Below are 27021 nucleotides of genomic sequence, written 5' to 3' on the forward strand. Positions count from 1 at the left end.
AAACAGGGCCGAACCCTCAAAGGGGAGGTCCTGTATCGTCTGCTGGACTTCGTAAGGGAGCCCAGAGACCTGCAGCCAGGAGCTCCTTCTCATGGCTATCCCTGAGGCCACATTGTGGCACACTGAGTCAGCCACATCAAGGGCTGCCTGCAGCGAGGCACGGGCAACCAGTTACCCTTCCTCCATGAGCGAGGAAAACTCCACCCTAGAGTCCTCTGTTAACAGCTCCACGAACTTGGCCATCGCTCCGCAGGAGGTGTAGTTGTACCTGCCGAGGACAGCCTGGTGGTTAGATATACGGAGCTGGAGCTCCACAGTCGAATACATTTTCCTCCCAAGGAGGTCCAATTTTTTTGCTTCACGATTTTTTTGGAGATGGGCGTTGGCGATTCACATGCCAGCAGCATGTGTTCAGGTGCCCCTCCCCCCCACGTTGCTCTGTCCTGCAGCTGCTCCCAGGACTTTCCTGCTGGCTGTGCACAGCGGGGGAGTGGGGGAGGTAGGGGGGAAGAGGAGAGTGCTGATGTCAGTGTGTCCTTCCCCTCTGCCCCTGAACCACATCTCTGCAGAGCAGGGGAGAGGGTACAGCCTGGCTCCGGACTCAGAGCTGCTGTGGTGAACAGTGAGTGACTGAGCGCCTTTCTTAAAGAGATAGTGCACTGTTTCTGAGATTTCCCCAGCAGCGCGCGCACACAGTCTCAGTCACACACACACACACACACACACACACACTGTTTCTGGGTCTCGCGCGCGCACACACACAGTCTCTTTCATACTCACCTTCCAACACATACTTGTATTATTGTTGTTTCTTCTTGGTACTTCCTGCAATGCACATATATTCTCTGTAATTTTATTCTTTCAAAGTGTGTTATTTTAGTGTTTTGACTGGTCTATTCATTTCATATTTTTTATTTCTCTTACACTTACATTTAATTTTGAATAGTGAGTTCTAAAATGCCTAACCCGTCCTGGCTGGAATAATTATCCCTACGGTAACTTTTTAAAAATATACATTATATCTAGGTTTTCTGTTTCTACTGGTAATGCACATCCAGACATACCTTGGTGCACATAAAATTTATTCCACGCATGGATGAAAAAAATTAGAGGGAACATTGCCGGTGGGGTGGGTGGGTATAGAGATACTCGTAGCCTCTAGAGAAGTGGTCTCCAACCTTTTCACGCCCAAAATCACTTTTTGAATTTAAAGGCAACTAAGGATTTATCCTGCCCATTTCCTGAGGCCCCGCCCACTCCATCCTCCCCTCTTTCCGTCGCTCGCTCACCCCCACCCTCACCCACTTTCACCAGGCTGGGGCAGGGGGTTGGGGAGGCGGTGTGGGCTCTGGGCTGGGGCTGAGGGGTTCGCAGTGAGGGAGGGAGCTCTGGGCTGAGCCTGGGGCAGGGGGTTGGGGTGTAGGAGGGGGTATGGGGAGCAAACTCTGGGAGGGTGTTTGGGTGCAGGAGGGGGCTCTGGGCTGGGGCAGAGTTGGGGTGTATGAGGGGGTGCTGGCTCTGGGAGCGGGGTCAGGGCTGGGGCAGAGGTACAGGAGGGGTTATGGGGTCAAGGCTGGGGCAGCAAGGTCAGGGTGCAGGAGGAAGTAAGGGGTGCTGGCTCCGGGAGGGGGCTCAGGGCTGGGGTGTGGCCTCCCACCAGGCAGCACTTACCTCAGGCAGCTCCCGGTGGGCAGCGCAACAAGGCTAAGGCAGGCTCCCTGCCTGCCTCGGCCTCACACTGCTCCCGGAAGGGGCCAACACGCCCCTGCGGCAGGGAGAGATGGGGACACGTGGCTCTGCGCACTACCCCTGTCTGCAGGCACCGCCCCCAAAGCTCCCATTGGCCACAGTTCCAGATTCCTGGCCAATGGGTGCTGCGGGGTTGGTACTTGCACACAGGAGCAACGCATGGAGACCCTTGCCATGGGGAGTGCTGACTGCTTCCGGGAGCGGCGTAGGGCCATGGCAGGCAGGGAGCCTGCCTTGGCGGCAGTCCCGCTGCATTGCCGTGGCCGGACATCACAATCAACCGGGAGACTCCCCAAGATCGACCAGTTGATCGCGATTGATGGGTTGGTGACCACTGCTCTAGAGGGAACAAACTACTTCCGCTCATTTCTCTTTGCTGTTGGCGGCAAAGAGGCAGGGGTCTGCCAGAGAGTTTTAGTGGTGTCACTAATTGTTTTAATAAGTGGCAGAGCACCACAGGAGGGGCCCAAAGGGGCCAAGATGTGGACCATAGGGTCCGATGCTGCATCCACCTCCTCAGCCTGGATTGCCAATGTTCTGTGCCAGCCTCCTGAGTTGTTGTTGGAGCACTCTTCTATCCTCCAGGGAAGGGGCCTGCCAATCACCTTATCGGGCGAAGAAGAGGACGAGGTCCTGGCTACAAGCGGGTCCTGTTCCCTGCCCTTGGCACCGAGGGGATCTCAGGGCACTTGCTGTTCTGGCGCGGCCCCTGGTGCCAGAGCCGGCACAGTCAGTGCCGGTGCTGTCAATGTGGACACTGGTATCGGCGTAGGTGTCACCGAGTGCTTCGGTGCCGGGTGCGGTAATACCCTGGTCACGCTGGGATAGTGGAGCAACAAAGGTAGCCGACGCCATGGAAGCTGACCTCGAGTAGAACCATAGGTTCTGGTGGAAAGCCCAAGGGGTCTGAAAAGGCCACTGAGCAGGGGACTGCCACTGATGGCCACGGTGCTGGCTGAAGGTGTCTCCGCCTGTCCGAACTGGAGCTCCTGCTCCTCCTGGATCTGGAAGGACTCCGCTTCAATTCCGAGGACTCTCTATAGGAGGACCAGGGAGGAGCAGTGCCACTTGATTCTGGAGAGCGTCATCCAGGGCTAGGGGACCAGCGAGGCTCCACCATGTGCGTGCTTATCGATGGCACTGGAGACTGGGGTCGAGGGGATGGCAACAGGCGCAGAATCATTGTGGGTTTGCCCCTGGACTGCACCGGGGTCTCATGTCCTGTCCTGTCTTGGACAGGGGGCAGCACCGTGAAGGCGATAAGGTCTCTCGCCATCTCGAATGCCTCCAGAATGGATGGCATCCATAGGTCATGGCCCTCACTGACCGGTGAAAGATGGGGGCCTGGACTCGACCAGTCCCATGTAGGGGCAGGAGTCAACGTGACCCCTGAAGCCAAGATCGAAGTCGCGCGGCCCAACGTGGGTCTCACGGCGGTGGGCTCCTTCTGCGCCCCTCTGGGCATAGAGGAGCAACCCCTTTCAGGTCTCTTTCTTATGAGGTACTGGTGAATGTGAGCAGTGCCGGCCCTGTCCTGACGGTGCCGAGGGTCTCTACTCAAGTCTTCCTTGACGCCGATTCGTGCGCCGGCGGTGCCAGTGCACTCCGCACCGATGATGAGATGCTTGGGGTTGGCTCCATCAACTCAGGGTCCAATTGCAGATGGAGAGCTGCCTCCATGAGTATTAACTTGAGACGCTGATCTCTCCCCTTCTGTGTCCTTGGACAGAAACTTCTGCAAATTTTGCATCATTCTTTTTGATGAGCTTACCCCAAATACTTTAAAGAAGAAGAATGGGGGTCACTCTTGGGCATAAGCTGGCCAGAAGCTTCGCAGGGTTTAAAACCCAGAGATTGAGGCATGCCCCGTTACTGGGAAGAAAGTGGAGGGAAACCCCCAAATGAAACTTGTATGTAAAACTACTAACTACTATGTAAACTAACTATATAAAAGAATGAAACTTCAACTGCTATAGACACGCTTGCCAAAGCAAGAGCGAGCATTCTGGCTAACCATCACAGGTGGTAAGAAGGAACTGAGGAGGTGGTGGGTCAGCAGGGCCCTATATCCAGCACCCTACAGGTGCGACCCCAGAAGGTGCCTGAGCCAACCCGACATACTGCTAGGGGGAAAACACAGCACGCGCACACCTAATTGGAATTGACATGAACAAGCACTCGAAGAACACCTGCGTTTTACAGATAAGATAACCAAGATTCAGAGATGTTAAGCAACCTGCTTAAAGTCAGATAAAAAGATGGAGGCAAAGCTCAGAATACAAGAGTCCAATAACGAGCGCAGTATCATGGTACATCTACAATGCATGCTTGCAGTGGGTTGTGTTGCATGCCCAATGTCTCCTACACACCCCCCCCCCCCCAATCCACACTCAAATCCACGTAAGAGGTGAGCTGAACCTGAGCTGGTGTGCTCGGGTGGGTGTATGGGGAAGAGCACGTGTTTAGCTATGATATGCACCTTCCTCACCCACCCACTTTGTAACATGGAATCTCAGAAGTGGGCTTGGCTAATGTACGCCCACATGCACACGAGTCAGGACAGGGGCATACTGCTGTGTAGACATACCCTAAGGCAGTGGTTCTCAACCTATTTATCATTGCGGGCCACATCCAATATTACCTATATGGCCCTGAGAATGTCACATGGACGCAGCTGTATCCTGACTGGGCTGCAAGCAGCCCATGGGCCACAGATTGAGAACCACTGCCCTAAGGTTATGTATACACTGCAATGTAAGCCCAGGGTTAATAGAACTCAAATTAGCAGACCATGGGTTTGTTAACCTGAGGCTTCAACATCTACACTCATTTCTCAATCTGCATCTCCAGCTTCTACACTGCATTATACAGGCCCAAGTCCAACCATCCATATCCCAGACGTCCTAGTGCCCTCCCAAAATGTGGCCATTCTAGCCTTTTGTCTAGTACAGTGTCCACCAAATTTTACTGTTTAGAGGACAAAAGAAACTTGGTTCGTAGGATTGGTATGGTGAGTCCCGTGCTTTTCTTGGCGGGGGGCTAGGACACCACCCCTTGCCCTGGTCTTCAGGCACCAAGGGCCCCGCTAGTGGCCCGGGAAGGTAGTAGAGGAGGGAAGCGGGGAAGGGGTTTAGGCTTGCTCCTCACTCTGAGCCCCAGCTCCTCTCAACCCCTACGGGTTTCTTACCCTCTTCCCCCTTGGGTAGGGTTATCCTTGGTCCTTGACTGTGTGGGAGGTAGTCTCCCTACCCTGCTGGGGCAGGGTCTCCCTTCCTCCAGTTCTCTGGTCTTTCAAATCTCAGCAACACACCTACAAACTCCAGTCCTCTCTCCTTCTTTGTACCACCCTGACTGCCTGAAGCAGGGGGGTTTTATTAGGTTCCTGACAGGGCCTTAATTGACTACAGGTGCTCCAATTAATCTGTAGTAACCTTTCCTAGTCTATAGGGAACCACACCTTAATTAGCCTAGGGCTTGTATATCTCCCCTCGACCACCCTCCCATGCTCCCTGGCCCTGCTGTATCACAATACTAATTTTTGGAAAATGCATTTATATGTAATAAAACAGGGTGACATTAACTCTAATTTCTCTACTTTTTAAAATTATAATAGAATGCGCTTTTAAGGCAATCTAGATGTGTCTCAAAAAACAACAATCAGAAAAATCCTATAAATGTAAATCTGGATTTTCTTACATCTGAGACAACAAGAAAAAATGATGAAAGCTACAGAAAGCAGTCTTATTGAAGTCACTGACGCAGCACCTTTTTAGTTGCAGTATTAATTTTTATAATTGGCTTTCACTTAAAACACAAAGCTCAAAGTAATTTATTAATTAAAATAATGAGTGATGTTTCTGTTCTTTCACTACAACCAAATACTATACTAGAACCACAATGGGGAATTTACAACAGGAATTCAATGCACAACAGTTTTCTTCAGTGAACTGCATCAAAACTAACAAGTTAAAAAAAAAAAATCTAGTGAAGTAAATTTGCTAGTACAGTGAACTTGAGTAAGATCAGAGTCCTTACTTCAACCCACATCAAGTTTTCTAATAGCTACAACAGTTTCAAAATGCTCTTTCAATTGTTTATAGACACTCAAATATTTTTTTTTTAAGAAAAAAACTGTCAATATATTTACGTTTAATTCCTGGAGAGAGACATGATCTAACTTAAATATATGTAATGTATGAAAATCTAATAAGGAATCATACACACTTATTTAGATAGCTTTTCTGAAACCTCCTCATTACCCCTTACTGAGCACAAAAGTAACTATTCTGAACATATTTTGAGGACCTAATTGCTTCAGTGGTGCTGCAAAACTTCACACTGCAATGGTGCAGAGATGTAAGTAATGAAATCATAGCAATCACTGCAAGATATTTTAGTCATTCACATAGTGGGGTACAAGAGTGCTGTGCAGAAAAGGATATGACTTAATGACTTCAAGAAAAGACCATCAGTATATGAGAGAGTAAGCATTTGTTAGAATTACACTAATGTGGAACATTCAGATTGTGGCTTAAATGCATATTTTAAAACAGATTAACGTGAACTTCACTTTTGTAATGCTAGTAGTTCCACAAAACAGATTACAGTGCTTAATGAAGGTTAGATGTGAGTTTCATTAACCTCCGACTTTGAATAGCAATATATAGTTGCATACTTACCACTGATGTTACTTAAAATCATATTTCCAGAGTCTCTCACTTCATCAAATTTTGCAAATATTGCTTGTAACCTGGAAATAAGGGCAAAGATCAATTTTAACATCTGTGAATAAGTAGGGATATTTCCCCAACCCCCAAAATGAAAAATAAAAACTAAACTCCAACTCAGTTCTAGCTGTGTTTTCTTCATGAGCAGATTTATAGACGAATGGTTGAAACTCAAGCTGTTTATTATTCCAGCCATTAGAAATCTATGGAAACAATGTCTGAACGACTTTTCCTCTTGAATAAATTCCATATATTCTAACAAAAACAAAATTCACTTAGCAATTAATAAAATTGTATATTACAATTAACATGATTTAAAAAAACAGAAGTCTATTACTACTTACATTTATATTAATGGCATACACTATGCTTTATGTGAACATACCACCATATTTATGTAAAGCTCTAAAAAGTAAAGTAGTGGGTATATTGTAAAAAAATTAAGGATAAGATTGAATTTGTTTGGCGGCAATTACCAGATTTGTCAAAATCTCTGTTTTATTTTAATAAAGCTACTGTTCTTAAGAGTAGTTTTGCTTTCAAGTAGCAGGAAAAAAGTAGTTATATTTCACTTTCAAAACATACTAAACCTTTTTCTCTTATTAAAGTAAAAGGTAACAATATTTTATGTATGATTACTAAAACAAACAGAAATATGCTGAGTACTCTAAGTGCATGTAAATAGACAGTAAAAGAAACTACAGTAAAAGCTGTGTTATCTGACACTTTACCAACCGGAAACTTCTATACACCGGCATTTCTGATCTTCATTGAAAGCCCAGTTTATAATCCGGTTGGCGTGGGGCCGGTAGGCTCCCTATCCGGCTCTGCGTAGTTCCCCAGAAGCGGCAACATGTCCCTACTGCTCCTAGGTGGAGGAACGGCCCCGAGGGGTTGAGAGTGTGGGAGGGGATGCGGGGCGTACACTCTGGGAGGGAGTTTGGGTGCAGGAGGGGGCTCAGGACAGGGGGTTGGTGCGCAGGAGAGGTTTCAGGGTGCCGTATCCGGGTGGTGCTCACCTTGGACAGCTCCCTGCAAGCAGCAACATGTCCCTACTATTCCTAGACGGAGGTGCACTGCTCCAGTCCTGAGCACTGGCTCCGCAGCTCCCATTGGCTAGGAACCAAGACCAATGGGAGCTGTGGGGGCAGCACCTGTGGGTGGAGGCAGCAAGCAGAGCTGCCTAGCCACACCTCCAAATAGGAGCAGCAGGGACATGTCGCCGCTTGCAGGGACCTGCCCGAGGTGAGCGCCACCCAGATCTGGTACCCCACACCCCCTCCCACGCCCCAACCGCCTGCCCCGAGCCCCCTCCCACACCCAAATTCCCTCCCTATTAATTAACCGGAATTTTTGACTTAGGACCCCCCCATTGCCCCAACATGCCAGATAACAAAGCTTTTACTGTATTCAGTTAATATCGTCCATATTCCTCATTTATCCCTGAGTGCTATGAGGTAAGATGTACTTGCATCTATGTATTACTGAAACAGACAAACCTGAAAGCAATGGATGGCAACTGCAGTTGAATATAAAATAATTAAAATAATATTTACATTTTCCGGGCTTGGAATATATCCGTATAATATGTCAACCTTTTACAAAAAGAATAGAGCATAGAATAATTAGGCTACATCTACACTAGTGACTGTACACTTGTCCATACACCTGGTTGTGCCATAATCCCCTTAATGTCAAATCTCAACCCCAGGAGCATGTGAGTAGAAGGGAGTAAGGTGAATAGAGGGCAGTAAGCTAGTACACCTGATGGGTAAGTACATGCCTCAGCTGTGGCAGTCCTGTACCTGTGCCAGTGTGGGAGAAAGAGGCATGTAGCAGATCCCAAGTTTCAACAGTCCTCCACCCACATTCACACAATGCAGGGAACCCTTTCCTGCCTGGCCCCTTACCCAATCTATAAAAGTCCCTGTCTGCCCATTGTCACCAGCAGTAGTGAACTGCACTGACCACTTCAGAAAGGTCTTTTACTCTTTAGCTCACTACAGATGAACATGCATCCTGTTCCGAGACTAGTCGCCTGGTCCTTCACCCACACCCAGGTCCTGAACTGTGTATGGCAGGAGTACATTGCCCTCCACAACTTCATCCAGAGCAGCAGGAACATTTATCTGTACTGGGTAAATTTCATGGTAGGCACCTACCGTATTCCACCTACTGACAAAAACACATGAAGCACCTGAGGCTTCTATACTGGAGGACAAAAGACTCAGTCACTCCAAGAGAGATCCTCATATGTGCCCATTCTATAATGTGCTGAACCAGGTGCTCTCAAGGGCTCCCAGTACAGAGACAGAAGTGGCTCACAATCCCTTCCTTAATCCTGCTGGTTTTACTGTCTGAAAGGAAGCCGGTAAGGGCTAGGGTGAGGAAGCAGAAGGGTCCAAGGAAGAAGCTCCAGAAAAAGAGCATGTCATTCTATACCTCTACTCGAAGGAGCCAGTAGAGCAAGCCCCTCCCAACACCTGGACAAACCTCAGGAGGACCCCGAGCTGCAGCAGGAGCCAGAACCCAAAGCTGGTAAATTACAATGGAGTGCCTCCCTCTCACCAATATCTCCTCTTGCTACAATGCCACACTCCTGATTTTAAGCCCAGCCCTCACTCCACTCAACCCTTAATGGTCTCTGAGTAAGACAATGCTATATATCAATAAAATTAAGTTCCCACTATTACACATTTGGCAAAAGCTATACAATATATGGAACAATCATTTCATTTGTATCTGTACATTTCCTGGCCAGTACATAGGCAACAAAAATTTGGGGGGCCATGCATGCCAAGGGAAGGGAGGAAGTGGGTTTAGAAAAGTCCTTGTTGGGTATAGCATAGTTGTAGAAAATGTATAGTTGGTTGTAGAAATTAACAGCTCTCTCTTCTTCATTGGAAGACTACACAGTGTATGTGCTCCTCCCCTCTCTCACTGGTCTTAATGTCTCCTTACAAAAGGGAGCTGCACGGAAGTGGAAGGTGTGGTTGAGAGGGAGGTTCAGGAAGGGAAAGGAAACCCTTCGGATGTCCAAAGAACATCACAGCCGTCCTCTCTTCCTTGGAAGATTATAAAAATTTTTACCTTCCTTGTCCTTGCTGTCTGACCTCCCCCCACACTGAGCCATGCTGCACAAACTAGGAGAAACAGGGGTGGGGAAAAGATCTAGTCCATCGGTTGCATAAATACAAGTGCAGTGTTGCTTTGCTGCGGAGAGGTGTGGGGCTCATAGTTCTGACCTGAAACTTCAGGGAATGAAATAAAGCTGTGCTGGGTCTTATTCTTTCCACTGCTGTTAGCTGGACACAAGGGCCGGAGACCACAGCGATGCCAGCGGGCTGGGGGGGGGAGGGGGGTCCAGCGGTGTTCGTGGTTCACTTTTCCATTCCTATGGAAACTCTGTATGCTATCTTAGATTATAGTCAACTTCCAGTTGAATTGCCTCCCAGTCCCATAAGCATATTTCAGCAAGTTTCTGGTGTACCAGTGAGACATTTTGGGGATCAGTGAAACCAGTAAGGGGTTCTGTCACTTATAGCCCTATAATCTAGGATGACTTAATGCTACACTACTATGACTCAAAGCCCTGACACCAGTAACAAACCTACAAGCATAAAGGTCTGACCCTGGCTTTCACCAGCCCAGTTACGCCTTGCAGGATGACCTCAACAGCCCTTCCAGTCTGAGTCTTCCCAAACCCGTCTACCTCAAGTTCTTAACTACCAACACTCTGACTTTTCCGCTCTGGTTCGTCATCCCTGAAGGAGTGAAACCTGCCCCCAGTTATCAGTTCACTTTGGCACATATAATCCATACTGTTTGCACAACAAAGGGCTACTTGGGAGTAAAAATAAACCAAAGTTTTATTTAACAGAAAAATTGTATTCAAAGATGAAATAGTAATGAAAAACAAACGCATACAAGTTACACAGAAAACCAAAACAGATGTAACATCAGGGTTTACACTTCGATATTCGCTAAATTCCCTTTTTTAATATAAGTTATCTATTGCCTCTGAACAGTTTCCCAATGGACCCCTCTCATAAAAGGGATACAGTGTTTCACAGACAGCACCCTGTGTAAATGTTGGCCCTCTCTTTCTCTCTATGTTCTTCACTTCAAACCTCTTCTCTTTCAAGGGTCTGCAGTTTTTTTCCCCTTTCTCTCAGACTATAGCGATTCAGCATGGAAGAAATTCCCTCCTCTCCTAGTTTTCCAAGACTAGTGGTTTCTTTTTAGTAACAAATTGTTTCAACGTTTTCCCAATAACTCTAACGGTACACCATTGTCTTTTCCTGACTGGACCATGGATGGGTACTTGAAAATAGTTTTGCATAAACAACGGGTTTGGGAAGAGCCCCTCCCTGCTGTAAGATGTACTTGGAAGATGGGGTTACTTATCTGTAACTGGAGGGTCTTTGAGATGTGTGGTCCCTATTTTTATTCCAAATGTGGGTGCACGTAGGCGCCATGTGCCAGACACGGAAGATTTTCATAGCAATGGTCACTGACCCATGCATACATCATTCATCGCCTCATGTCTCTGGTGAGGTTATATTAGGCTGTGCAGGTCAACACCTCTTCAGTCACCCATTTACCACCCAGCAGACAGGAACAGAGGGTGGGTATTGGAATACAAATTGGGACCCCACATCTTGAAGAACTTCCGTTACAGGTAAGTAATCTCCTCTTCTTCTTAGAGTAATGGTTCCTATATGTATTCCAAACATGGGCAAGGAGTACTCAGCATGGAGGTGGGTGCAAGGATGCAAGGAGGAGTGCAGCCTGTAGTATGGCACGGCCTATTGCAGTGTCTTCCACTGTCCCTTCGGCGATGGCATAATGCAGTGGTTTTCCACTTATTTACCATTGTGGACTGCATATGCAGCTCTCTATTGTGTTATGTGGTCAGCATCCACACAATATATATACTACCTGTATGGCCCTGAGGGTGTCACATGGGCCACAGCTATGTGCTGACTGGGCCGCAGGTTGAGAACTACTGATGTAATGGGTTGTGAAAGTATGTATGGAACGCCACATTGCTGCCCAGCAGATGGCCTGCAAGGAGATGTCCACAAGGGAGGCAGATGTGGCTGTCTGCGCCTGCATTGAGCGCCCCCCGTAATTCCAGTGGGTGGCAGGGGTGTTGGATAGCCTATAGCAATCACGGATGCAGCATGAGACCCATTTTGAGATTCGTTAGGAGGGGAGGGCTTGGCCCTTGGAGCGGTCAGCAACGGCAACAAAACAGTCTGGCAGAGAAAGGCTCGACTTCCATGCAGGAAGAAAGCCCACGTGTGGCAGACATCAAAGGAGTGAAGAGCCCTGTCCGCAGGGATGGCGCGCAGCTTAGGATGGAAGACCAGAATGGGAACATACTGGTTGAGGTGGAATTCTGAGACCACCTTCAGGGGGAACTTGGGATGCCGATCAACCTTCTGCTGATGGCATCGGACTCAAATGATGAAAATGAACATACATCAGTCCACCCTGCTTTGGAGCGTTATCGAGTGAATCCGTCATCAGTATAGACGCATGTCCTCTGGAATGGTGGTTGAAGTATGAAGGGACATATGAATTTTTAGCACATCTGGCACGTAAATATCTTAGCACTGTTGTAGCCAGCGTTGCATGCGAACGCCTGTTCTCACTTTCAGGTGACATTGTAAACAAGAAGCTGGCAGCATTATCTCCTGCAAATGTAAAAAAACCTTGTTTGTCTGAGCGATCTGGCTGACCAAGAAGTAGGACTGAGTGGACTTGTAGGCTCTAAAGTTTTACATTGTTTTGTTTTTGAATGCAGTTTTTTGTACATAATTCTATATTTGTAAGTTCAACTTTCATGATAAAGAGTTTGCATGACAGTATTTGTATTAGGTGAACTGAAAAATACGATTTCTTTTGTTTTTTACAGTGCAAATATTTGTAATAAAAATAAATATAAAGTGAGCACTGTACACTTTGTATTGTGTTGTAATTTAAATCAATATTTGAAAATGTAGAAAACATCCAAAAATATTTAAAATGGTATTCTATTGTTGTTTAATCGTGCGATTAATCGTGATTAATTTTTTAATCGCTTGACAGCCGTAGTTAACAGTCAGAGGAATGAATGGTTAATGACTGTCCGTTACAGGGGAACAAAACCGTCACAAATATATTTAGCCCCACAACGATGTGCCAAGCAGATGCACAGCGTGCCACCTTCTGCCTCTCTGTTTTTCCAAGGTATGTGCATATATGGCATCCTGGATTTCCCTTGCATGTTGGGAACCGCGACCGGTGTGCATGCGGGTGGAATCCAGCTGTCTATACAAATTTTGTAAACCAGATCTGTCCTGCGCCCACTCTGGATAGCAATACTCTCCTTGACCCTACCAAACGTTATATAGCACACAGCATGCAACAATTACACAAACAACGCTGGCCACAGTGGCATACACATGGACACACAAGCAGCGCCAATGAGCTTTCAGCCTACCAAACATGCACTCAATGACCCATTCTGCAGCTAGTAGCTGAATTCCCCTTTTCCGGGGTTGCAGATGTTGGCGTGTGGTTTCATGAGCTAAGTGGGGGACCCCACACATCTGTTCCTAAAAGTAACTGATGGCACATACATTGCAGAAAATCACATCATTTCTGAGGAATAAAGTCTTTTCTTCCCTCAAGTACAATCTTGATCTCAGCACCCTTGCATCGTGAACCTTTTCCATGTTTCCCACATTGATACTCCTGAATCTGCCTCTGTAGTCCATCAAGCCTTGCAGAGTGAATGAACAGTAACTTTTTGGTTCACACATTCACTCGCCCCTTTTGGTGGGCAAAGTACAGAGATGTGGGTGCCATCTACAACCCTTGCAGAATTCAGAAACCCTATCCTCTCCAATTCAACTATTTCCAGAAAAAAACGGTTTATTAATCTTTTGTAGCTGTTCTTCTCAGAGATGTGTTGCACATATCCATTCCACTCTGGTATGCATGCACCTTGCACATAGTCGCTAGAAATTTTTCACTCAGTGCCCTATGCTGCCGCACACTATTAGCACCGGTATAAAGCACCCAGCCAAACACACGTTCCCTCAGTTCCTTCTTTCCAGAAAACTCCAATGTAGACAGTTGGCAGTTTTTCAGAGACATTATTAAGGGAACAAGACCAAACTATCCCACCGTGTAGGAAAGATAGCAAGTATGGCAAGAGACCAGCCTGGCTAAAAATCAAAAAAGTCCTACCAAAAGTGGAAACTAGGTCAAATTACAAAAGATTAATATAAACAAAACACAAGTATGTAGGGACAAAATTAGAAAGGCCAAAGCACAAAACGAGATCACACTAGCTAGAGACATAAAGGGTAACAAGAAAACATTCTACAAATACATTAGAAGCAAGAGGAAGACCAAGGACAGAGTAGGCCCGTTACTCAATGTGGGGGGGGGGGGGGGGAGAAGAACTAACAGAAAATGTGGAAATGGCAGAGGTGCTTAATGGCTTTGTTTCAGTTTTCATCAAGAAGGTTGCTGGTGACTGGACATCTAACAGTGAATGCCAGTCAAAATGAGGTAGGATCAGAGGCTAAAATAGGGAACGAACAAGTAACAAGTTACTTAGACAAATTAGATGTGTTCAAGTCACCAGGGCCTGATGAAATGCATCCTAGTATACTCAAGGAGCTGACTGAGGAGATGCCTGAGCTCCTTGGCTCAGATAAGTGTACCAAAAAGCCAGGGAGGCAAACGGGCGCTCTGGGTCACAGCCCCATACATTCCGCTTTTACCGTGAGCTCCATGCAATTATGGGGGGTGATGGCCACCGCTACTCCACCACTGTCCGTGGACACCTGCAAGGGGGGAGTTGCACGGAGCGAGAAGGAAGAGACATTGGAGGACGAAAAGGAGGACAGTGCATGGGCAGCAAGTGGGCAATGTTTTCACCCCTAGCCAGGAACTAATCTTAATGCTGGATCCAATAGCCTCCTCTCACTCCCAAGGCGGGCTCCTGGTCCATGACCCTGGAGAAGGTACTTCTGGTGAGTGAAAGCCTGATCGGAGCCACGCCATGAGGGGGGAACCCAGTCACGCTGGGTTGTTCGCGTTTAGTGTAAAGGGCTCATCCCTGCTCTGAGCCTCATCGGAGCCACGTGGTGGGGGCGGGGGTTTGTTGTGTGCAGTGATCATCCCAGAGAGCCTGCAGGCCCTCCTTTTATATGGCAAACCCACCAGGCATTGCTTGCTGTGAGAAAGGGGGCCCAGCAGTTTGAAAGCATTGAAATCAATGTAGAAGCAGCAGAACCACGCGTGCCCTTAGGGGCTGCCTACAAGATGAATTCTGTTGCCCGTTCGGGTGTGATGGCTTACTCATACCAAAGTGTCCCCTTTGTTCTCTGCAATGTATTTTTTAAAATACTACCCTCCCTTTTTCTCCTCCTGCAGGTGCAAATGTTTCAACACGGCCCCTATCTACTCCGTCCCAGAGGCTGGTCCAGATTAGAAGGCGGAAAAACGAACTCAGGACGACATGTTCGCCGAGCTCATGCAGTCCTCCTACGCTGATAGGGCCCAGCTGAATGCATGGAGGCAAACTGCCGCTGCAGCCCCTGTATAATCAAACTCCCTCCCCCTCAAGTTCCATAGCCTCCTCACCCAGACGCCCAAGAACACGAGGGGGGAGGCTACAGGGATCCACATACTCAACCCCAGAGGATCGCCCAAGCACCAGAAAGCTGGCATATGCGAACTTTTGATTTGGTTTCTGGACTTGTCCTTCCCTCCTCCTCCACCTCCCTAACCCAACCCCCACCCTCCCCCAGTCTATCTTCTAATTTCTCTCAATGCGTTGTGCATCAAATAATAAAGAACAGTTTTTAAACAATTTTGATTTTATTTTCTTTCATATATATAGGGTGCGGGTAACTTCAAGAGAAACAAACAACTGTCACACCATACCCTGGCCAGTCATGAAACTGGCTTTCAAAGCTTCTCTGATGCGCAGCGCACCCTGCTGTGCTCTTCTAATCGCCCTGTTGTCTGGCTGTGCGAAATAGGCCGCCAGGCGAGTTGCCTTAACCTCCCACCCCGCCATAAAAGTCTCCCCCTTACTCTCACAGATATTGTGGAGCACACAACAAGCAGCAATTACAATTGGAATATTGGTTGTGCTGAGATCTAACCGAGTCAGTAAACGGCACCAGCGCCCTTTCAAACGTCCAAAAGCACACTCTACCACCATTCTGCACTTGCTCAGCCTATAGTTGAACTGCTCCTTACTACTGTCCAGGGTGCCTGTGTACGGCTTCATGAGCCATGGCATTAAGGGGTAGGCTGGGTCCCCGAGGATAACTATAGGCATTTCAACATCCCCAACGGTTATTTTCTGGTCTGGGAAGTAAGTCCCTTCCTGCAGCTGTACAAACAGACCAGAGTTCCTGAAGATGCGAGCATCATGCACCTTTCCCGGCCATCCCATGTTGATGTCAGTGAAACGTTCCTTGTGATCCACCAGTGCTTGCAGCACCATGGAAAAGTACCCCTTGCGGTTTATGTACTGGCCGCCACGGTGTGCTGGGGCCAAGATGGGGATATGCGTTCCATCGCCCCACCGCAGTTAGGGAACCCCAGCGCATTAAAGCCATCCACAGTGGTCTGCACATTTCCCAAAGTCACTACCCTTGATAGCAGCTGGTCAATGATTGCGTTGGCTACTTGCAGCACAGCACCCCTACAGTAGATTTGCCCACTCCAAACTGATTCCTGACTGACCGGTAGCTGTCGGGCGTTGCAAATTTCCACAGTGCTATGGCCACTCGCTTCTCAACTGTGAGGGCTGCTCTCATTTTGGTGTCTTTGCGCTTCAGGGCAGGGGACAGCAAGTCACAAAGTTCCATGAAAGTGGCCCTATGCGTATGAAAGTTTCGCAGCCACTGGGAATCATCCCAGACCTGCAACACTATGCGGGGTCCCACCAGTCTGTGCTTGTTTCCCGGGCCCAGAATCGGCGTTCCACAGCATGAACGTGGCCCAATGCCACCATGATCTCCCAATCGCCACATGCCGTGCATCTAGGAACGTCTGTGTCCACGTCCTCATCAGTACAGTAATCGCACTGTCGTCGCTTCCTCGCCCAGTTTTGCAGGTACTGAACATACTGCTGGATAATGTGCGAGGTATTTACAATGGTCAAAACTGCAGCAGAGATCTGAGCGCGCTCCATGTTTGCCGCGCAATGGCGCCTGCACGGGTAATCCTTGAAAAAGGGCGCGAAATGAGCTCTTTGGTTCAAGATGGCTGATAAAAGGCGCTAAATTGTTGTCTTCTGTAGCTTCCATGGGAGCCCAGGACAGCTTCCACCGCTTTCTCCAGATTGTCTGTGTGGCTCTGTTCACGATGGCCGAGAAACAGCATGGAATTGTTCTCTTCTGTAGCTTCCATGGGAGCCCAGGAGAGACAATCTGGAGAAAGCGGCGGAAGCTGTGCGGCTCTATTCATGATGGCCAAGAAATGGCGGGAAATGGTTAGATGAAAGAGGAGGGGACATTTGAAGTGGATTCAACATACCAGGAGACAGGCAGTGCACCGTGCTGCACCGTCTGCTGGCAGCATGGCGTCTGCCGTAGCTTTCACAAAGGGAGGAGCAAGTGACAGCACACACCCAGAAAAACACGCGAGAATGTTTTTGCCCCATCATACATTGGGAACTTAACCCACAATTCCAATGGGCAGCAGAGACTGCGGGAACTGTGAGATAGCCACTACAGTGCAACGCTCCGCCATTCAATGCTAGCCTCGGTATTGTGGACGCACTCCACCGAATTCACGCGCTTTAGTGGGGACACAACATCGAATGTAAACTCAATTCTGGAAATTAGAATAAAATAACTTCAAATTAATTTCGTACTGTAGATGTACCCTAAGAAAACCACTTTCCAGGAGAGGCATAAGCAGCAGCACATTGCTAAAGGCTCAAACAGTGGTCCCACAAGTTTTGACACGACCAGGTTCAGGTCCCAAGGAGGAACCGGCTTCCTTACTTGAAGGTATAACCTTTCTAAGCCTTTGAGGAATCTGTAATTTGAAAAAACAGATTGGTTATCCATCTGAGGGTGGAAAGCTGATATTGCTGCCAGGTGTATCTTGACAGAGGAGATTGCTAAGTTTTGCTGTTTCCGGTGGAATACTGAATTTTTAATATGGATTAACGCATCGGCGAGACTCAACATTGGGATGCCCAGACCGAGAACCGCTTTCATTTCAAAAGGTAAGTAGCTCTGGTGGAGGACATTCTACTACCTAATAGAACCTTACAAACTTGCTCTGAGCAAGCAGGCTCTCTGAGACTGAGCCATGAAGCTTCCAGGCCATCAGATGAAAGGAGCTCAGGTGGGAGATCAGGTCTGAGTGCAACAGAAATGGGACTGGAGTCACCACTGAAACGTCTAGTAGAGTGGCAAATCAGTGTTGGTGGGGCCGTGCCGGGGCTATCACAATACCCCAGGCCTGGTCTCACTTAATCTTTAGCAGCACTTTGTGCATGAGCAGGATAGGTGGAAAAGCATAACAAAACTGCCCCGTTCAAGGCAGCAAGAAGGCACCTGTGATGGAACCCATACTGTGGCCTTGTAGGGAGCAGAACTGCTGACACTTTCTGTTGTACCTGTTTGCAAATAGGTCTATTCAGGGAGTGTCCTGCTGGAAAATGTGTTTGGCCCTACCTTGCCTGTTCATGTAAAACATCGAGGCCATGTTGTCCGTGAGAACCCTGACCACTCTGCCTCCAGGTGCGAGCGGAAGGCCACGTATGTCAGACAGACTGCCCTGAGCTCCTTGACATTTATATGCAGGGCAAGGTCCTGCACGGACAACAGACCTTGGGTCTGAACGTTCCCCAAATGGGATCCCCACCCCAGGTCTGATGCATCGGACACCAGCTCCACTGATGGGGGTCTGCCCCTGAACAGGACCCCATGGAGCATGTTCCTCGGAGAGGGAGGACCACCATTTTAGGGAGGCGATCACTGGTTCGGGCACAGTGAGGACTTTATCCATCCTGTCTCTGGACTGGGAGAACACAGAGGCCAGAGCTGGAGGAGCCTCATCCTGAGTCTGGTGTGGCGAACCACGTATGTGCACGCCAACATGTGACCCAGAAGCTGGACGCATGCGCTGGCTGTGGTCACGGGGAACCTTGTGACTGTGTCGATGAGCCCTTTTAGGGTCTTGAATCTGTCCAGTGGGAGAGAGGTCCTGGCCAATGTCTCGTCCAGGACTGCCCCAATAAACTCTATGCGCTGCACCGGGACTAACATGGACTTGGTGTCGTTTACCAACAGGCCCAGAGTGGCGGACGTGGACAGGAGGAGTGCCACGTGATCCCGCACCTGCGACCTGGAGCTGTCCTTGACCAGCCAGTCGTCGAGATGGGGAAGATCTGAACCCCACAACGTCTAAGGTAGGTTGCTACCACAGACATGCACTTTGTGAATACCCTGGGAGCAGTGGACAGGCCAAACGGGAGGACTGTAAATTGGTAGTGTTCCTGCCCAACCGTGAAACGGAGGAAACGTCTGTGCCCCTCGAATATATGAATGTGGAAGTACACGTCCTGCAGATCAAGGGCGGCGTACCAGTCCCTAGGATCCAGGGAGGGGGTGATGGAGGCCAGAGAGAACATGTGAAACTTGAGCTTTACCATGTACTGGTTTAGGCCTCGCAGGTCCAGAATGGGCCTGAGCCCCACTTTGGGTAAGGAAGTAGCGGAAGTAGAAACCCCTGTGTCTGAACTCCGCTGGCACCACTTCCACTGCTCCTAGGCCAAGGAGCCGCCCCACCTCCTGCTTGAGCAGGGCCTCGTGAGAGGGGTCCCCAAGGAGGGACGGGGACGGAGGGTGGTTGGGCGGGGTAGAGGTAAACTGGAGGGTGTAGCCCCAGGAGACAGTGTTGAGGACCCATTGGTTCAAGGTCAGCCACGACCACTCTGGGAGAAAAGCACACAACTGGCTGGAGAAAGGAAGCTTTATTGTGGGTTGATCCTTGGTAGGAACTGGTAAGTCGCCCTGGGCATCCCGTCAAAACTGACATTTTCCTGCCTCTTTGCCCTTGGATGGCCCTGGTTGGGGGGCAGACCGGGACTGCCTCTGTGGGCGTTTCTGATAGTCCCTTGATTTTTTATAAGGAGGCTCATATTTAGAGTGGGTGGTCTGGGTGGGAGCCTGCTGAGGCTTAAACTTGGTCCTGGCCGGAGCTGGGACATAGAGGCCAAGGGTCGTAAGCGTTGTGCGGGAATCTTTCAGGCCGTGCAATTTCACGTCCATCTGTTCCGCAAACAGGGCCTTGCCATCGAACGGAACGTCCTGCAAGGAGTTCTGCGCCTCACTGGATAGCCCAGACAGCAGGAGCCACGATGCCCTCCTCATGGACACCGCGAAGGCCATAGACCTTGCGGTCATATCCGTGGCATCTGATGCTGCCTGAAGGGTCACCCTGTCAGCTGCTGTACCCTTCGCCACCAGAGCCTTGAACTCCTTCTTGTCATGCTCCTGGAGGGAGTCCTCGAATTTGGGCAGAGAGCCCCACAAATTGAACGGGGATCGAGAACTGCTCAACGTGGGCCTAGTTTCTCCCCTGGTCTTGCTCCGGTGTCTCGGCGGAGAAGACCTCTTCTTAGCCTTTTTGGCATGCCGCCGCGGTACTAGGTGCCGACTCGGAGCAGTGCACCAGAGTCGGGGTCAACGTCGACTCCATGAGAATGGCTCGGAGCCAAATGTCCCTTTCCTTCTTGGTCCAAGGCATGAAAGAGCTGCAAATCTTGCAGTGATTGCTGAGATGGGTTTCCCCAAGACAGCGTAAACAGTCCACATGCAGATCACTCACTGGCATCGGCCGCCTGCAAGTGTCGCATGACTTAAAGCCCGGGGTATGCCCCGACCTGGGCGCACTAAACTAAACTACTTTAACTAGAGGTACTACTAACTATGAATGAACAAGAGTTCAAAAGGGAAGCTGGAGCCAAGCTGGAGCAGAGCAGTTCCGACACACCTTCACTGGCGGCAAGAAGGAACTGAGGGTGGGGGGAGTATGCAGTGCCCCTTATACCGCGCCATAGAGGCGCCACTCCAGGGTAATAATTATACTGCTATAATTCTGTTGATTAATATCCCCACATAGACAAGCCTTGAAATATCCCTAATTTCACCTCTGGCAGGCTATAGTGGAATGAAAATTTATCCTAGATATGGTAGCAACTCTTGCCAAGTAAGATGTAATTAAATACTTCAGTGCTGAAAGGTCAATTATTGTCACCTCTTGCATTTTACATAGGTCTTTCCCTTTATCATCTATATGCTGCTTATTTGTCGTCTATATTTCTAGCATAGAAAATAAGTTCACATGCTAATGTTACTATAACCAATTCCAGGGTGGATAAAAATCAATGTTTAAAAAAAAAAAATCTGATTTTATTTAAATGTGATTTTTTTGATAAAATGTTTTTTGAGGGAAAACCCTATCTAAAGATAGTTTTAATTAAGATACATTATAGCTCAAAGATATCATCATGGAATAGGGATTATAAATTTTAATTCTATAGTATGAGACAATATAGTCATGTCATGTTTAAGAAAAGTTTTGTAAATGAGTTCCAATAGTTCATGGATTAAGGACCCAATCTTATGGGGTTCCAGGGGCTTCTGTATAGATTATTTAGGTTAATCTTTCCATCTACCCAATGGGACTCAGTGCTCAGTCTAGAAGATACCATCAGAGATGCTTAGTTTTGCAGTTCTCAAACTGTGTATTTGTGTCTCCAGAGATAACATGCTTGTTAACAGCAAGCAAGCCAAGAACGAAGAGACGAATTGTCCCTCTGCAAATTTGTGTACATAGTGTCAATCCCTTACCTCTCTTTAAAAGTGCAAAGTTTCAAAAAGTTCAATGAATAGAAGATTGTTGGGGGCGGAATAGAGCTGGACAAGGAGAAGAAGTCTGGAGATAAATGTGAGAAGGGAGGGACAGGCAGTAGAAACAAAAGTGAAACTGTTTGAGCAGCATATTCCAGAGGTCTTTCTGAGTGTAGCCTTCATTGATTTGAGATCTACCATACCATTCTCTCACTAGAAGGGAAAACCTATAATGGCAGCAGGCCATAAAACAGTCCCAATTTGGGAATATTTTAATGAAGTTCCTCTACCTGTGGGTAAGACAGGCATGCGTGCAAAATGCAAACAGTACAACGAAGAAATGCAAGGCCCGGTTGCCCGAATGAAACAACATCATGAGAAGTGTTCCTTCTCAGGAGGAAGCTGCATTGAAGATGATGAAAGGAACATCTGAACATGCAGGATCTTCAGGTTGGTAAACTTTTTTATTTCATACTTCTTAAGTACTGCCTGTCTTCCTTCTGGACTATTCTTGAATTCTCATGTTTGAGAAAAAAAATATAGTTGTTACTCTATGTTACTATCATTTTAGATGCAGTTGTGATAAAAAATAAATAGCTGAAATAGGCAGATCTTCCTTTTACAATTTCACCTTTAAAGTAGTACTGAGTGTTAGTGAATGCAATGAGTAATACTAAATGAGCAGTATGGTGGTAATAATTAAATAACTGCATTGACTTATTTTGTTTAGAAGAATCCACCCTCAACATACAGGATTCTGAAGACTATCCACCTTCAAGATCACCATCGTTTTCTATAGTTTCAGAGTTATCTGCCAATTATAGTGTTTCAGTCACATCATGTATGTCACAGTATATTACCTGTAGCAAAAAGAAAAAAAAAAATCTCCATCATCGAGAAACAACCATAGATAAGTTTGTGATAAGAACCAGCATATTACAAAAAGGAGGTAATTGATGAAAAAATTGTCCGGTTTGTTTATGCAACCAACTCTCCTTTCCGTATGATTGAGAACCCACACTTCATTAACATGGTTCAGTCATTAAGACCAGGATACAGTCCACACAACGGAGCAGATGTTGCAGGCAAACTGCTGGATAAAGCGTATGAAAGAGAAATTGAGCAGTGTGCAAAAGGTCTAGAGGGTAAAATTGTTAACCTGACTCTTGACAGGTGGAGCAATGTCCACAATGATCCTGTTGTATGTGCGTGTGTGACAACAGAAGAAGGGAATGTCTTCCTTACAGAAGCAATTGACACATCAGGAAATGCACACACAGCAGTCACAGACAATGCTGCAAATGTATCCAAGAAGAGAAGAAATTATTTAGAAGAGAGTCCCAAGCTAATAACATCGGTTGCAGTGCTCATTTGATGCACCTTCTAGCCAAAGACTTCAGTGTTCCAGAAATAAAGGCTAATGTTGTGGAAATTGAAAAATACTTCGATAACAACCACTTTGCAGCAGCTGCTTTGAAAAAAGTGGGAGGAATCAAGGCAACTCTCCCACAAGATGTGCGATGGAACTCAGTAGTGGACTGTTTTGAGCACTATACATCTCTACCTTGATATAACGCTGTCCTCGGGAGCCAAAAAAAAAATCTTACAGCGTTATAGGTGAAACCGCGTTATACTGAACTTGCTTTGATCCACCGGAGTGCGCAGCCCCGCCCCCCCGGAGCACTGCTTTACCATGTTATATCCGAATTTGTGTTATATCGGGTCGCGGTGTATCAAAAATGGCCTAATCTGATGACAGTTTGTGAACAAAAATCGTGAAAAAAAAAATAGATGGCACTGTCACAGCCAAAGTTCTCAACATTGGGCGTAAGAGAAATGTTGAACACATGCTGAGTACCCTGAAGCCTATTTCTGTAGTCTTGAACAAAGTGCAGGGAAATAGTTGTTTTATTGCTGACGCTGTTGAAACTTGGAAGGAACTGAGTGAGATTTTAAAGAGAGAAATATGCAATGACAGAGTTAAATTACAAGCAGTAAAAAAAACAAATGTGAAAAACACTATCTCCAGCTCATTTTCTTGCAAATATTCTCAATACTTGGTACCAGGGTCAAACGTTAACTGCTGAAGAAGAGGAGTTGGCTATGACATGGACATCCAGCAATCATCCCTCCATAATGCCAACTATAATAAACTTCAGAGCTAAGGGTGAACCATTCAAGAAATATATGTTTGCTGATTATGTTTTAAAGAAAGTCACAAATGAACTGATGGAAGTCACTTAAGCACTTGGATTCAGAGACTGTTAAAGTGACAATCTCACTTTTAACAGCAGCTTCTTCTGCCAGTGTAGAAAGAATATTTTCTTCCTTTGGATTAATTCATTCCAAACTCAGAAATCGTTGGGAACCTGGAAAATCTTGTTTTTCTTTTCCAGATTATGAACAAACAGGAAAATGAAGGTGAAGACGACTGAGTTAGGTGCAGAAGCCAATATTTTAAGTTTCTCATGTTGACCTGGCTGACATAGTCAATTTAATTTTTGTTTTTGATTTTTTAAATATTTCATTTAACTATTTTAGTTAAAAACAATTTTAACAAAAACAAACCTGATTTTAAAAAACTTGAATGTTTGCTTAAATTCAAAAATTAATATGCTTGTTGTGTTAAAATATTATGTTTGCTGTTTAAGAAAAAAATCCAGAAAACACAACGTTGTTTTAGTTAAAAAAAACAATGTAAATGTTTCTCTGGTGATGTTCTCCTCCTAATACAGCATGGCAAGAAAATCCTCCAAATATTAATGATTAACCTGTTGAATTAGAGATATTTATGAAGTCAAGGGAGGTGAACTATCTGCTTCAATTACCTTTGGTAAATGAAGTAACTAAACAATCATTCATTTTCTGATATAGCTGTAAAACTAATCTAAAAAGTTTTCAAAATAGTCTTCCTGATTAGTGATTTAAATCATGATTTAGAACAAATCCACCTTGACTCAGTCTATACATGAACAGGACACTGTGTATTCCACAATTAAGCATGCTCTACAATCTACAGCCTTAATTTTTAAAAAGTGGCTCTTTTGCATTCATGGGTGAGAAGATAACACAGTATAAGTTTGCATTGAGAGCTGTCTTCCCACGTCTGCAGACCGCCTGAAACAAAGAGCTTGGAAAGGTTTAACATGTGTCATTTATTTCAGTGGGGTAATATCTGAAGCCTGAATGGTGGAAATTTAAAAACAAAATTATTTCAGCAAACGTATCCAACCTGTGTGTTTACCCCATAACTGAAACCACCCACGCCTTTTCTTGTGTCAAAAGCTCCAATAATGCCCTCAACACATCTGTCAAAATTCCCAGCTTCCCTTCAATTTCTTGGATACAATTATGAATTGCCAATACAAAAATCTGTGTCACCCAGAAATCTGTGGTGGATTAGCAAAATAAACTGCATTTCGTATTACAACAAACACAAAAAGGTGTACTGTAATGACTGTACTGGTCTTCAGGTTTAATTCAATAAAAACCTCCATTTCAATGAAAATGTTGTAGACTTTCCAATTTGCCTTAGAAACCAGGGTTTAACACAGAATTTAGACCCAGCATGGCAGAAGGTGCAAAGGGCCTTGTATACAAATTATCCTGCAACAACTGAGAGCTGGCCTTTACGTGAAAATTTTTAAGTTTTTATAAAGTCCCTACATATTTAAAGCAAAAATGAAATACCAAAAAAAGCATTTAAAAAAAAACCCAACCACAGATTACTAGACCTTTTAAATCTAGTGGAATCTTAGAGGTGTTACAAACTTTGTTTGGCATTATCTACATGTGATATGCCTCATATATTAATGAAGTTACAAAAAATTTCTTACAAACTGCACTTAATTAACCTTTCCTGCCTTCCTCAATTTAGGACACAAGCATTGCTTTGCCAGTACTTTATAGCAGCGTGCACTGAAGCATCATCTGTAAGCTTTTACATTAATATTTTTTTATGCAAACTAAGCAGGTATACACACAATGAAACAATACGGACATTCTAAACTATATATGTGTACAAATACTAAAGGGAAACATTTTCAGTTACGTATTTACTTTACAACTTCATGATCCACTTTGTAAGTCACTGTCATATAATGGAATAGTTGAGAAGCTCTGAATGAGTCAATTTAAAGTAGCTGTATTCAAACTGTAGATCATCTACAGTACTTTAAAATAATGAAAGTTACTCATCCATAAAGCAGTAAAAATAAGTTTCTATAAGAGTAATGATCAGCTGTCAAACTATCAATATGATAAAGATTGGCCTTCATCTACAAACAGAATTGAGAAGCATGTCAGTCTAAACCAGCATAGAGCTACTAGGATCATTTAACGTTTATCTTTCCTGAGCTTTGCTACAGGAGTAGACAGGCACACAGAAGTTTTGCTTTTTGTCAGTACCAGTGCAGAAGATGATAGCTTTACGTTGAGGAGAATGATTCCATCTATCCCAACTTGATCCAGAGACCACTTGCAGGAGCTCATTCCCAGGATAAACTCAGTCTACTACTGTATTCTTCTTGCATGACAGGTACAGAATGGCTGTAAAATGTTTTGTGGGACAGAGCAGACTCCCCTCCCCTGAAGGGCTTCGTAACAAGCACCAGTACTTCTCTGCTTGTTTTTGCAAAACATGATGGTCTGACAGCCTGTTTGAATGAGGAAAACCTTTTGAGAAAACAGGAAGCTGTTAGTCCTACATGCATCCACTCATCTCAGGTACATTTACATGAAGATGCAGCTCCTGGAGAAACCAAGTTCCTTGAGAGTGGAATATTTGTGTGTGGTTTACCCATTTCAGAATGGACACATCCATCGTCACTACGATTTAGATGGTAGGAATTTGGAAATACATGCCTAATTGCAGTTTGTCCCTGGACTGTCACCAGGATAGAGAGACCAAAAGATAATTTATTACCCAGATAAAATGTAAGTCCCTTTGATGTTTGCTTCCACATTGACCATAAGGTCCACTGAGGTTGCCTCACATGAAGATATGGAGGAGATGGGTACTAGGAATATAGTTGCAGTCATCAGATCCACCATTTGCAGCATGGTCTTAACTGTCACCTATTAGCTTATGCTTATCCTTTCTATCAGAATGGGGATGCCTTGAATCCTGTCTTGACACAGGAAGGGGTTTAGTTGAGCCATGTCTTGCTCCTACCTACTCCAATTATCTGGTGCGGACAAGCTGAGACTTTGGATAGTTTAATATCAACTCTTGAATTGTTTGGGAATATGAATTAAGCAACTCTTTCTAATCTCTCCAGCTTTTGTACTCTTGATCCCTAAGAAAGAAATCCTTCTACTAATAGAGTTAGAATTAGAGCAGGTTAAATAACATTTGTAGAATAGGCTACTGGATGATTTCCAAATATTTTCCAATAAATTTCACACACACACACACACACCCCTCTACCTATTAACCCAAATCTACAGTTGGACACAATATATTTGAATAATTTGTTCAAAGTTCATTATGATTTTTTTATTACATTAAAGGAGTTTTTCCCCATTAGTTGCCCAGCTCCACTTTAAAAAAAAAATCTGATTTGATTCTTGGATGTAAAGCGGTTTGCATCATATAGCCCATGCATCTTCCAGCAGAAAAGATGAAGTAAGGAGTTTTCAGTTCTCAT

At 45.9% G+C, this 27021-nt stretch overlaps 1 protein-coding gene across 1 annotated transcript in view; it reads right to left on the reverse strand.

Annotated features, from left to right (window-relative positions):
* The window catches only part of LOC113409490 (CLIP-associating protein 2-like), a 271704-nt gene that overhangs the window by 212826 nt on the left and 31857 nt on the right, over positions 1-27021 (reverse strand). Inside the window, exon 7 of the mRNA XM_029914215.1 lies at positions 6429-6499. Within this exon, the coding sequence (XP_029770075.1) occupies positions 6429-6499 (71 nt within the window). The remainder of the gene's footprint in view (positions 1-6428; positions 6500-27021) is intronic.

The sequence above is a fragment of the Terrapene carolina genome, unplaced genomic scaffold, assembly GCF_002925995.2.
Source record: "Terrapene carolina triunguis isolate 2854851 unplaced genomic scaffold, T_m_triunguis-2.0 Scaffold33715, whole genome shotgun sequence".
Taxonomy (NCBI): Eukaryota; Metazoa; Chordata; order Testudines; family Emydidae; genus Terrapene; species Terrapene triunguis.